Source organism: Rattus norvegicus, chromosome 1 (assembly GCF_021556685.1).
Source record: "Rattus norvegicus strain SHRSP/BbbUtx chromosome 1, alternate assembly SHRSP_T2T, whole genome shotgun sequence".
Classification (NCBI taxonomy): domain Eukaryota; kingdom Metazoa; phylum Chordata; class Mammalia; order Rodentia; family Muridae; genus Rattus; species Rattus norvegicus.
In genome coordinates this window covers 183287008-183300923 of record NC_141534.1, presented here as the reverse complement: position 1 = coordinate 183300923, position 13916 = coordinate 183287008, and the positions used below count along the sequence as shown (strand labels likewise).

General features: G+C 51.1%; 1 protein-coding gene across 44 annotated transcripts in view; it reads left to right on the top strand.

Annotated features, from left to right (window-relative positions):
- Plekha7 (pleckstrin homology domain containing A7) overlaps positions 1–13916 on the top strand; it is a 181754-nt gene that overhangs the window by 166386 nt on the left and 1452 nt on the right. For 11 of the 44 annotated variants that reach the window (XM_087582475.1, XM_087582460.1, XM_087582694.1 and 8 more), the window contains 8 exons: positions 1405–1593; positions 1679–1796; positions 2752–2855; positions 3480–3680; positions 6143–6298; positions 9470–9603; positions 10281–10420; positions 11945–12054. In XM_087582475.1, coding sequence (XP_087438601.1) covers positions 1405–1593; positions 1679–1796; positions 2752–2855; positions 3480–3680; positions 6143–6298; positions 9470–9603; positions 10281–10420; positions 11945–12045 — 1143 coding nt within the window. In that variant the 3' untranslated portion in view covers positions 12046–12054. 44 annotated transcript variants of the gene reach the window in all.

Genomic DNA, 13916 nt, shown 5'->3' with positions numbered 1-13916 from the left:
CTACCATTTTAAAAACTGAAATAGTCTCATCATGGTGGTATACGCCTTTAATCCTGGCACAGGCAGGTGGATCTCTGAGTTCCAGGCCAACCAGGGCTTAATAGAGAAGTCTGTCTTTAAAAACAAACAAACAAACAAACAAACAAACAAACAAACAAACCAGTCGTGGGTAATTTCAAAGAACACAGGAACGAGAGCCACAAAGCAGGTGTCTAAGAAAATGTCCCCCAGCCACCCTATCTATAGCTATTTTCTTTAATCATAGACAGTGGATATTTTGGGCTTCTCTTTGTGGAAAGCTTTTTGGACGATGGTGATTCTGACGGCTTGTCAGGTTGGAAACTGCTGATTCTAGGGAGCCCATGGCTATCTCAGGCAGATGGCTTACCTTTTGCCCACCAATGAAATGCTTGCTTTCAAAGACTGGATGGGAGACCAGGGGGATGGCTCAGCAGGTAAAGGTGCTCACTGCCAGGCCTAGCCTGAGTTAGATACCCCAAGACCCACATAGTAGCAGAGGAGAATAGATTCCCACAGGTTGCCTTTGACAGCCTGCATTTGCACACCCTGGCATGTATATGTCCACACACATGTGCACACAGCCACACACGTGCAAACACACTAAAATGTGAAGCTCTTTTCCCCCAAGAAATGCTGGTGTTTGTTTGTGCAATCAGCTTGGACTCCTTCCTGAGTTCTGTGGAATCCTGAAATAGACAGTCATACTAGAGTAAGGAGGGGAGAGCTAGTGAGGAAGGGGTACAGCTGTCATCAGTGAGTGAATTTTCTTGGCAATCAGGCTCAGTCTCCAGGTATAGAAGAAGCCCCCAAGAAGCCAGCAAGCACATTGAGTACCAAGGAGACTGGCTTGTCCCCTTCCTCCCAGGAAGCGAGCAAGCACCTCTCCTGCTCTCCTGTCAGGTCACTAGAGAGACTTTGTAAGCAGGTCCATTTCCAAGAGAAGGAACAGGATGCCAACTGATGAACTGGCCCACACGGGAGGACCCAGGTTTGTGTGGAGTCACCCGCAGTCTGCTCGGACTGAACAGTAGAGGTCTGGAAGATGTCTGTTCTTGGGGCGGGTGCTGTCACTATCTCAGAAGTGGTAGTCAGTGTCCTACCTTCCCTGACGTATGTGCTGAGGAAACGGTTGTCATCTGACACTGCCAAGAGCGTAGATCCAGGACACCAAGTACTGGAGCTGGGGACACACTGCCACCAGTAGCTTTGAAACTAGAAAGCATGGCCTATCAAAGAGGAGAGCTGTAATGGAGGTAGCCCTCAGCTTCCTTGGCTGCAGTGGTAATGTGCGTCTGAAGTGGCTGGCCCTGTGGCAGGACCTCGTAACAGCACCCCTTCAATTCCATCCCTCTGGACACCGGATCTGATTCTCTTTCTGAACAGGAAGATGAAGCACCTCCCAGGCCACCACTTCCTGAACTCTACAGCCCAGAGGACCAGCCCCCAGCCGTGCCACCTCTGCCGAGAGAAGCCACCATCATTCGGCACACGTCTGTACGGGGACTGAAACGACAGTCAGATGAGAGGAAGAGGGACCGGGAGCAGGGCCAGTGTGTGAACGGGGACTTGAAGGTGAGCTGTGAAGACCAGGCATGCCCACTGAGCGGAAGGGGCAGTGTGACGATAGTGACTTGACAGCCTCAGACTCTGTCCACAGGTGGAGCTCCGGTCCTACGTGAGTGAGCCAGAGCTGGCCAGTTTCAGTGGGGACGTGCCTCGGCCCTCCCTGGGCCTCGTGGGCTCTGAGAGCAGGTACCAGACACTGCCAGGCAGAGGTAAGGCAAGGCTCTGTGAAGCCTTCAGAAATGTCACTCTTGCATAGCACTCACAGACTATCCCCAGACCTCAGATCCTGGCCTGCAGCTTGGATCTAGCCATGATTGCTGAGAGGAGGGAGGACTGGTCTGACTTCAAGAGTAGTTTAGTTTTCCTCCCTTTTCTGCCTCCAAGAGCAACACCAGTGATTGCCTTAAAGGCTGATACTCTTGACCTGTTCTATGTGAGCCTCATACTCAATAGTACTGGTAGGGCAGATACTGTTATGATTCACATTTTAAAGATCAAGAAACAGAGGCTGGGACTGGAAAGACTGTTTAGTTGTTAAGAGTGCTGACTGCTTTTCCAGGAGGACCCAGGTTCAATTCCCAGCACCCACATGCTGGTTCACAACTGTCCACATAACTCCACCCATATCCTACCCATAAATAATTTAAGGAAAAAGAAACTGAAGGTAAGAGAAATTAATTAGCAATTGCCAGTTGGCTGACCGCAGAGGAGGCACCAATCCCAGAGCTCTGACTCCAGATCATGGCAGCCTGCGGGCTGGGGTCATGGGAACCACCAGCACAGAGGCCATATCACATCTGTGTCAGCCTGATATTCAGGGAGTCCTTTCTTTAGCCCACAGTCTCTTCACTGGGCTCCCTGTTTCTCCCTAGCTGGATTCTCCATGAAGCAGAGGGATGAAGGTTCTTGTGTCCCTTTCTGCCTGCTGTAGCCCAGCACTTCTTACATGGATCAGCTCTGTAGGGACAAAGACACCCAGACCAACTCTGTTCTTTCTGTGTGTCCGCCTCACCTAGGCCCCAGGAGAAAAGACCAGGACAAGTGGGTTGTTTGGAGGGCTCTCTGGTCCCTCAGGAGAGGGTGTGTGTGTGAGGGTGATTAGGGAGGGCTTGGGGTATGACTAACCACAGCACACATACACCTGAGTCTTTCCTCCTCGATAAGGGCTCTCAGGCTCCACGTCCAGGCTCCAGCAGTCATCTACCATTGCTCCCTATGTCACACTCCGGAGGGGTCTGAATGCCGAAAACAGCAGTGTAACCTTCTCTGTAAGTGGCCATGGGATGTGGAGGGGCTCATACTCCACAGAAGGAAGGGCCCTGGGATAGTAGTGACCAGTGAGCCACGGGGAACTTAAAATCCTCTCTCTCTCTCTCTCTCTCTCTCTCTCTCTCTCTCTCTCTCTCACCGGGTTCACCAAAAAGGTCATTACACTACCATCTCTATTTTCTGCTGACTACCCTAAATTCACCCTGGAGTGCAGATTGCCAGCTCAGTAGGGTAGGGCCAGCTACCTCTTCCTAGAAAACTCAGTAGGACGAGGGGCATTGGGTAATTAGAGGAAGTGATTTTCTGTGGCTAAGATGAGCCCAAAGAGTGTATGAGAGACTAACAGGGAGAGGGCAGGGCTGTGGCTCAGTCGGTAGTGTTTTTCTAACACATACAAGCCCCTGGGTTTGATCGACCCCCAGCACTGCATAAATCAGGTTTGATTGTCAACACCTGTAATCCCAGCATTTGGGAGGAACAGCTAGGAAGGGCAGGAGTTGAAGGTTATCCTTGGCTTAAGTGGTGAATTTAAGGCCAGCGTAGGCTACCTGAGATACTGCGCTAAAATCAGGAAGGAGCAATGCCCCTCGCCCCATCTACTCTGTGTCTCGCCTCCTCCTCAGAGACCCAAGAGTGCCTTGGAGCGACTGTACTCAGGGGACCACCAGCGGGGCAAGATGAGTGCAGAGGAGCAGCTGGAGCGGATGAAGAGACACCAGAAGGCTCTGGTCCGGGAGCGCAAGAGGACACTGAGCCAAGGAGAGAGGACGGGTCTGCTCTCAGCCCGATACCTCAGCCAGCCACTGCCTGGAGATCTCGGCTCAGTATGTTAGGCGGGGCTGGGACAGAGGCCAGAACATCCCTAAGTCCCCCAAGCATATGCACATCACCTCCCAGGGTGGTGACTTAGATGGTTGAGTGAACATCCTGAGGGGCTGTTTGCCCACAACCCCAGCTGCGTGTGCGAGCTGGCCAGAGGATGACTGGGAAAGAGTAGTAGGGAGAATCTAGCAACAGAGGCCTCATCCTTTCTCCGTAATAAGTGAGAGGAAGCTCTCGGCTGAATTAAGGACTTGAGAATGTAGGATTCGAGGAGTAGAGGAAGATGGTGAGGAATTGTATGATATGCAAGTCAACCGCACGGCCTCCCAATGTCCCAAGCAGATACTGCAGCCAGGGGAGGCCACTTATTCAGCTAAGGGTTTGTGTTCCCCGACCCTGAGGTGCTGGTAGTCTCCCGCAGCCCCTGTGCTGAGGCCTCAGGTACTCAGGAGGGCTGGAGAAATTGGTGCTGCCCCCGATGGCTGGCGCTGCACCTGCCCACGGGTGCCTTAGACCCATTGTGGGGACATTCCATTTGGCTTTCGGGCTTGGAGCCCCCAGTTCCCCAGCCCTCTAGCCTGATTGCTCCTTCCCTAATTCATTGCACAAGCTCCTACGCTTCTAGTGTCCGCGCTCATCGCCTCTAATCCTGCCTGATTGTCTTTACAGATGCTCTGAATTGGTACTGGCCCCTCTCTAACCGGCCAGTGCTCTCTGACCAGGCTTGTACTAGCAGCTCACAGCTCCCTAGCCTAGTAGGCATCCCTAGGTGTGGCTTACCTCTCCACTGTCCAGCTTTGTGTAGGCCAACTGACTGGTAATTCACTCATCCCAAAAGCTGCTCTGTGAGGACCACAATCATTAGCACAGGTCTGGGCATTGGGGATTTACCGATTCCATGCCTTACAGTGGACAATAAACATCAACTTTAGAGAGGGCGTAGTCTGAGGCCATTTGGTGGTAATCCCTCCTATCCCTCATGATTCCTTCTGGAAAAGCTTTTGTAATTCTGACTTAGTAACTCAAATAGATAGCAAAATTGTATGCAGAGGGCCTCTCTGCACCCGTTAGTCATCAATGACTAGAATAATGTCTTTAACAGCTATAAACCCATTGACTTTTAAGTATTATAAGTAAACATCATATGGGACAACCCTGACTTTCTATACCCTGCTGTCTGAAACACAGAGAGCATTTCAGAACCATAACTCCAATGCCTTGTACTTTTTCTTTGGGGGGAAAAGGCTTGTATAAGTTTCATCAACGCCAATAAACATGTTGCTTCCCACTATGGATTGGCGTGGTTCTTCCGCAGGGTACTTCGCTGAGCGCAGTGAACTTTTGCTGTTTGTGAAAGCAATCAGGCTGGGTTTAAATGAGGACTTGTCTCTTTTTGAGCATTGTGAGCGTGTAAGGAAATGAGTGTTTTCTTTGTGAACCATTAAATTTATCCCTGAACTTCAATTGTCTAAGTCTTCCAAACTGTAATTGGAAAACCAAACACCATTCCATTGGTTTGATATGGAGAACCTGAGCTTGTGCATGAATGTGTGGAACGTGCTGATGGGGCATTGGCCTTGGGGTCAGGGTGGGGTGTGAAGCACCTTTGGCTGCTAGGGTATTGTGAGGTGAATGAGGTGAGAAGGAGGAGGCGACCTGAGGCATAAGCATGGTCTCAGCCTCACAAGAGAGTCCTTTGTTCTTTTAAGGTCAGAGGTCTGAAGTGAACTGGAAGCCATCTTGGAGCTGCATAGCTGTGCTTGGGTAAATCTTTCCCTCCTAGGAAGAGACGTTGATACAAAGCTGCCACTGTGAAAGAGCCTTGGAGCAATTAAGTGTGATCTCACTTTTAGTTTCAGTGTTAGTTTGTTTTCTAGCTTAAGGAAAATGTCTTATCTTAAATGGTTACCGTTTTCCACAGCAGTTTGCTACACTTGTGGCCAACCAACTTCTTCGAACTGGTTGAAACTCTATCCCTGCTGGAATGCAGGTTCCCAAACTCTGTATCTGGCCTGCCCGGAACTCCCACCAGAGAGTCATCCCCAAGAGCTTGAAGGCTGTGAAGGGCTTGGTTTTTTCCCCACTGTTGGTTGCCCACCCGCCCAGAATGTATGGCTCTAAACCAGAAGGCCTTGGGGGAGGAGTATTTAGGAGGGTCAAGTCACCCTTTTGTACCCAGGAACATTTTGGATCCCTGTGGACCACTGTGAGCTAAAAGGCATGGGTCTTCCTCTAGTACCCTAAAGATGCACATTTGAGTACACAAAGGTCCTAGATCACAGCACAGCTATCAGTGTGGAAGAGGCTACAAGGAGGAAGGCAAAGGCCTTGTTTTCAGTCACACACAGCCATGACACTTGTCTAACGTCTCAAAAGTCCACCTTCCCAGGACCCCAGGCCTCAGGGCCCCGTGTGGCTCTTTAATGAGTTGAGAAGTGAGGTTAACCCTCTCCTCTGTTGCCAGTGGAAGCGAGAACAAGAGTTTGACCTGCAGCTGCTGGAGCGGGCTGCACAAGGGGACAGAAAAGACAAAGAGGAGGGCTGGCTCAAAGTGCAAGCCACACCTGTCATGGAGCTGGACCTGGAGCCACAGGACTATGACTTGGACATCAACAGAGAGGTAAGGATAGGGGCTTCCTTCGTGCTTTCTAGAAGTCACCAGGCAGGGTTCCGCTTCACTGTTGCCCAAGAAGGTAGATACATGAACAAAGACTTGAAACCATGAAGGCGTCAGTGTTCCTATTTCTGTAATTGGGAGCAAATTGTGCCCCTGTTTCTTAATGGTGATGTGGGGAGAATTAAGTGACTCAGCATGTTCCCAAGAAGATTAGAAAATGTTCCCTTGATCATTACTGGTGGCCCTCAAAAATGACCTCTTAGGCAGACTGTAGCTCTCATAGTGGTGGGAAAATACAGGGCAAGTCTGAAAAATCACAGGAGACATTTCCAGCCAGGACTGGAGCCAATTTTGGTCTGAACTCTTCTGCTGCCCTCTGGTGGCGCACTTGCCTCATGACAGGTCAGACCTAGGAAAACAAGGCATGAGAAAGGGAGTGAGTACCTTTGGTCTGTGGACAGTGTCTGCAGCTGCTTCTGTCCTTTTGTGTCTGTAGTAGGCATGTTATAAATGTCTGCTGGTTGAAGACGTTGCTATATGAATTTTCAGTGCCTCAAAACATTTGTATAGGGACTTGACCTGCTGAATTTTTCCCAGGTATAGGCTGAGTTTGGGTGAGACTCTTAAGTCTTCCGTGGGTCTGTCTGACTCACCTCAAGTGCCCTACTCAGGGCTGGGGGATATGGGGGCTTTGCCACTGTTGTTGTTGTGTGTTAAAATCTGGGTCTCACACATGCCAAGTACATAGACCTACATACCTCCCCTTCTGTTTTCAAGAGACAGGGCAGATTGATTTACAAGCTGGGGGCTGTTGTTGCTGCTGTTGTTGTTGTTGTTGTTGTTGTTGAATGGTTAGGGGTTCATGGGGAAGTGTGCTCTGAGAACAAAGAGAACACTGTAGGTTTGTTGGTACTTGAATTTCTGGGTTCTTGCAGTCAGTAAACCCGACTTTCTGCCCCAGGCCTGTCTCTCTGACAGCCTAAACAGTGGAAGCCAACAGCCTGGGCTTTCTTATTCACACCTCCTCGAGCTGCAGTGCTGGGATGCCCTCTGCTGTCCTAACTGGCCGGCAGGCAGCCCGGGGAAGTATCTTTCCTTCTCTCTAACTAAATCCTCCCGCTATAGTGAAATCTACCTCCTTCTCTAGCTCTGCCCCGGTCAGATGACAGATTTTTCTTGCCACCTCTCCATAAAGTGAAGGGCCACTTGGGTTTAATTCTGCTACTGAGACTAAAATCAACCCAGTCAAGGGGGAAGAAAACTACTTTGAGGCAAATTAAGATGACATTTTGAAAAGTCACAATCTTAAACAGTCCTAAAAATGTGGTTGGAGGTTTTCAGAGCTTTAGACAACAGGTTAAAAACAGGGATTTCCGACCAGTGCTGGCAAAGAAAGAAAGAAAGAAAACTAAATTATCTTTTTTAAAAAATTTTAAATAAGATAACTGGTAGAGTTGGTTCTTTCCTACCATGTGCTTGGCAGCGAGCACCTTTACTGCTGAGCCGTCTCTCAATGTGTAAGTTAAACATTCCTACAGGAGAGGGGCGCTGTGAATGCAGGATCTCTGGGTAGTATAGGGGTGGGATAGTATAGGGGTGGGGTCTTGTCACCTGGGAGAAACACCTATGTCCTTGGGTGAGGCTCCCTAAGGTTAGAGATGAGTGCCTTCTCCGCCCCCTGTTCCCCCAACACTTTCCTGGAGGAAAGAATGAGAGAGCTTTTAGGAAAGGTAACTTAGATAAACCTACAGAGTCAGGCTGGGGGCGGAGTGGAGAACTGAAGAGAAAACCAACCACTTGTCTTCATCCACTGAGGTGAAGGTAAAAATCTATGCTCTGCCCAGAAGTGTGAAAAGCACCTTGGTTATTAACTGGTTGCCTGCTGTTATTATTGGTGTAAGCTTTTCAGTCAGTCAGGTCCGACCCGTATGCACCCCAGACTCAGAAGTACATTTGAGATGGGAAAGGTTTTACTACGGTGATGTCAGCTCACCCATCAGTTTTGGGTGGTCTCTAAGCTACCTGGCTGTGGTTCGACCTTTTTTGTTTGTTTATTTGGTTGATTGGTTGGTTGGGCTTTGTTGTCGTTTTCTGTTTTGAGACAGAACCTTTCTAGGTAGCCCTGGCTGGCCTGGAACTTACTATGCAGACTAGAGTTCCTCTTGTCTCTGCCTTTCCATTGCTGGGATTAAATACACATTAAATATCTCACAACCCCGAAGTAGGACACAGACTTTGGCTTCCTCCCTCCCTCCACCCATCGATCGTCAGTCGTCCATTACAGAGGCTTCACTGAAGAGCTACTTGGTGCCAGGTCCCTGAATTAGACAGAGCAGAAGAGAGCTCCTTAGGTGGGAAGGACACTAGAGCTCCTGAGAGCCCGTATGGCTGGAGGGTCAGCTCACTGGGGCTTTGAGTGTCACACTAAGGATCAAGTGCTTCCTGTGATTGTCTCAGAGTGTTGCCTGCCTTGCTCGTTTCCTTTCCCTTGGCCTCCAGGAAGCTGTCTAGTGTGACCGGAAGAGCATGTGCTTTGGTGTGAGACCCAGGTTCAAATCCTTAGTTCCACAACCGATTCATTTGATGATCTTAGCAACTTTCTTCACCTATGTGTGTGGGGCTGAGTGAGCCGTGGGGAACAGGCCTGGACAAGAGTGGGGTTGAGGCATGTCCAAACCCTAGAAATCTTGTCCTGATATTGGCAGGAGAAGAATTACCTCCCCCACTCCCCCCCCCCAACCCCCATATCGCCCTGGGCCTGCATGTCCCAGTGCATATAGACAAATATTCCTACGTTTTCCTCACCAGAGGAGGTCATGTAGCCCAGCATCCAGGTTAAACTTCTTTCCCCCTTATAAGGTCCTGTCCAGCAGCCCCTGGAATTCTTCCTTATGAAAATGATGCATTCCCAGTAGCTTTGCCCCAGTCAGTGAGGCACACTTACCCCAAAGCCTCTACCCACTTCCCAAGGGGTTAAACAGCCTTTGCTTCCCACAATTACAGGAGCTACTCAATGAAGCCTGCCTCCCTTTGCCTGAGGCCTCCATCACCCCTGCTGCCATCATCCTCTCAGGCTACCTGTCTGATCCCGGGGGTAGAAAGGGTGGGGAAAACATGTCTCAGACCAGAGCATCTGAACTCACCCTCCACCCTACCACCTGATCCTCTCCCCAGCTGTCTAAACCAGAGAAGGTCTCCATCCCAGAGCGGTATGTGGAAGTAGACCCTGAGGAACCACCCAGCGTGGAGGAGCTGCAGGCACGGTACCAAAAGGCCGAGAAAATACGAAATATCCTTGCGCGGTCAAGGTCAGCCTTACTAGAAGTCTCACAGACTCCGTCGCAGGTGATAGGTCAGATGAGGAGACCCAGGCCAGGCCGACTGGTCCTTATTTTCTAGGCTTTGTTTCAAATGAATTCCTCTGATTGAAGTGGGTCGGCAGGTACTCAGACAAAGTTTGCCTCGGTCACCTAAAAGGCACTGAAGAACTTGTGAAGGGCTCCTATCCCAGGTCCATGTCCCCATATCTGCCCCCAGTGACTGGCAAGTGTGAGCCATCTGGCCAGACAGTAGTGAGGTGGACTTAGTGGAGGTCACTTCCAATGATGGTCCTCTTAACATTTGTGCCCGCACTCCCTTACAGATCCATAGATGGGCCCAGACTTTACATACTTCCTAAACACTGAGCTTGGACAAGAGGTTTTTCTGACCTCTGAGCTTTCCTTTCAGAGTTATATTAGCCATTTCATATCTGGATTTATCAGGAGTCCCTAGCTGGAGCCCTTCACTTGAGGTCTACAGGAGGAACTGAGTTGTGTTCCTTGTGGGTTTAGGGAGAAGTAGGCATTCTTGTCTTGGAAGAAAACGGGCAGTGCACATCTGATGCCCCCCAAGTGTTGAAGATTCACTCCCTGCAGCCAGGGAGACACGTGAGGCTGATGGCCAGGGTGTCGAGACTCACAGCCTTCTCTCTGGTCCCCAACAGCATGTGCAACCTGCAGCCACCAGGCCAGGACCGCAACAGCCTGGCCGACCTGGACACGCAGATGCAGGAGCAGGAGCGGATAATCAACATTTCCTATGCCCTGGCCTCTGAGGCCTCTCAGCGTAGCAAGCAGGTAGCAGGTAAGGCCGTGGGCGCCAGCCTCCAGGGCCCAGTCCCTGCCTGCTGCTCTTAGCGACCTGTCCTAGAGTCAGGAAGTGAGCAGGTATTGGCAGGTAAGGGTGTGTTCTCTGCCCTGCCTGACCCAAGTGACAGAAGAGCTGCCACTCAGCTCCATACCTGCCAGCTCTGAGACAAAGAGACAGGGACATCTCTTTCCTTAGGAAGAACGGGCAGATGATACCTGCCAGCTCTGAGACAAGGAGACAGGGACATCTCTTTCCTTAGGAAGAACGGGCAGATGTGACACTCGAGCAGGCCTTTCTTGGTGGGGCAAAGCAAAGAGCTCCCCTGACCTAGCCTAGATACCCTTTCTTGGTCCTCAAGCCAAAGCACTCACTCACCTTGTCAGTGACCCTGTGGCAGAAAGTAGGAGAATCGAGAATTGAGGCTTTTGGCAGCCTAGCCAAAAGAATATCACCATGGTGTAGAAACAGCACATGGCTGCTGTGTTGTATATGAAGGCTGCTTTAAGCATATGTCTGTAAGCTCAATGGTCAGGAAGCTGAGGCAGGAGGATTGCTACATGCATGTGGTAGCCTTATAGTTCACCAGCTATACTTTGCCCCTTATACAGAGGCCATTGTGTCTGTCTATGGTGCCCCTGACCAACTATACTGAGACGGACAGTCAGAGGACTCAAAATCATAATCCAACTGGCCAGCCCTGTGGCTGCCAGCCCTGGGGTGTCTGGAGTCGGGAGCGGCTTGGGCATCCTTTTGGAGGCCTGTGAGTGGTAAATGATCAGACAGACACCAGACTCTCAGGAGCAGCCTGCTTCTCTGTTCCCATGCCCCCATGCTACGGAGCTCCTAGAAATACAGCCTTGTATGGTGGCTTATTCCCAGCCAGGGAGGTGTAGACAGGTTGATGAGGATTTCAGAGTCATTCTTGATTATGTAGCAAGTTTAGGCCCAGTGCTGACTATGAGGCCCTGTCTCAAAACAAAACCAGACTAAAGCAGATCTCTGACGCCTCTGTTGCCCTTTCTCTGTCTGGACATGTAGAGGGGCTGAAAGTGGTCTTGTGTTGGCTGGGACTTAGGCAATCCCATCTCAGCGGCCTTTGAGCCCCTCCGTGGGAGGCTGCCCCTGTCCTCCAAGCACCTCCTCACTGCTGTGCTTGCTCCCACTCTGTGCCTCCACCACATCTTACGTGGTTCTGGGGTTGAACTCAGGGCCTCTGGTATGCTGGGCTGGCCCACTGGTCACTGAGCTATGCCCCCAGCTTGCTCTCACTGTGACCAATACCTTCTGCTTCCTCCCTTACAGCTGATGACCCCAGCCCTGACTTTTTGCCCTACCTCCTGTTCCACGCCTTTCTTCACTCTTGCTCTCTCCCCCGAATCAGAAATTACAGGCAAGCTAGGCCTCACGGATCTGCCCCCAGGGCCAGGCCACACAATCTTGCCAGGCAGGGCATAAGATGGTGTGGGTGGACAGAAGATCACTCTAACACACCGCTTGATTCCTGTGTGCTCTGTCCAGTGCAGCCGCTGGCCCTCCTCCCGCCTAAAGCCCCCCTGTCCTCCAGGACGGTACCACCTTACCCCCCCCTAAGCAACGGACTGCACTACACCTTTGTCTAACGCCTTCAAGTAAGAGCCCCTGCTGGCCTGCTGCTGTGAGAGCCCTGCCATGCTGGCCTGCTGCTGTGCACCCGTAGTCCGAGCATGCCCTCCTGCCTTCCCACTGCCGCTGAGCTGACTGCCATGCTGCCTGCTGCTGCTTCCTCATGGGCACTGCGGCCGCTGGGGGCTGGGGTCGGGGAAGCTGCCATGATGGTAGCAGTTGGAAGAGAAGGAACTCAGGCCTCTATAGAGCCGACATCAAAGGTGCTATTGTGCTAAGTACCTTGGGGGAGTTCCCTCCTTTGCTGTTGCTAGATGATGTCGCCATTTAGAGAGTTCATGCTGCAGAGCTGTACAGTTGAGGTACAAGAAAAGAGCTGCCAAGAAAAAAACACGTCTAATACTTTAAGTCCATTTAGGGTTTCGTGCTGGGCTGCAGCCCCAGCTGTCCTGGGCCACATAGAGTCTGTGGGCCTTGGGTTGGACATGTCTACTAGGGCACTAATAGCCCTTGCCCGTTCTCTCTTCCCAGAGTAGCCTAATGTCCCCAGCACAGGTCACGATGCCAGTGTCCAGGGAAAAGAGAATTAGGTCTCACTCTTTCAGGGCTTTAGCATAGAGACTGGGTTATAGTCCCGGGTTACAGAAGACAACAGACCCCGAGGGACTGGGCTCAGTCCTCACACAGTAAGGCCTGGCATTTTATCAGTCACTGTGTGCCTTAGGGAAGAGACAGAGACAAGTCCAGAATCCCAACCCATCAGGATGCTTGGTAAGACCCCATGAAGTGAACAGTTGACAAGGACAGGCAGTAGGTAAAGGAAGGAGCTTTGCCCTCACCACTCATACTCCACCCCACCCCCAGGAGCCAGCTCCTGTCCAGCCGTGAGTGAATTCATGGCCTGGGTCAGCTGCCTCTGTGTGTATCCTCACCTGGACCTCAGCGATGACACTAGAGCTCCCTGCAGCCCGTCTCTTCCTAACAGTCTGCCTTGCTGTCAGTTTGCAAAGAGCTCCCTTCTCTTTCCTTTACTGGATTATGGTCAACCTTGTTGAGGGGCTGCTGTGTGCTAGGCATGGTGCTGAACATCTCCTGATCTCCCAACTATACTATAAAGCTGCTCACTCCATTCTGTAGCCGAGGAGATGCAGCTCAGACACCTGAGGGACTTACCCAAGGAGGTGAAGCTTGTGTCAGGGTGCAAAGCCCTTTGGTATGAACCCACAACTTGTATCTCTATCACTGATGGCTTGTGGGCTCATCCAGGCCACTCCCAGAAGCTCCAAGGGTCTGCAGAGGATGATGATGGGGTATCGCTTTGCATTGGGGTCCTCCAACTTAGGACTGCCCCTGCTTCAGAGCCGGTAGGTTCTAGCAGCCTGAGGGCAGGAGGAGAGGTAAGCCAGCTTGGGCCTAGTCTGGCTCTCAGGATGGGTAGAGCAGAACTCCATGGAGAACAGCAGCCATGTCCTTTGTAAAGGCCTCTGGGGACTTACCAGAACCCCAATTATAGATGTGCTTTCTTAGAAATCTGAGCAGGCAGAGGTGCAAGGGAGAGTCTCTGTTCACTCGAGCTTTTCAAATCCCAGACTCTGTCTTGTGCTAGGCCTTGGACGCTCTCTCCAGACCTCAGCCTCTTCCTCTCCTGGCACTACATGCCTAAGAACCACTGTGTTCTTAGGTTAGAAAGCAGGGCCACAGCAGTGGGGCTCTCCAGTCCTCCCGAGAATAAAAAGCAGAGCCTTTCCACCCCCCCCCCCCCAAGGCTTGCCCAGGCCTTGGCTTACAGCAGGGCAAGTTTGTGAACCTGTGTGAGCACATTGTGTTTCCTAGAGTGGAAGGAAAATGAAACCCAACACTTTGGGTCCTAGATGAAAAGGTCCCTTGA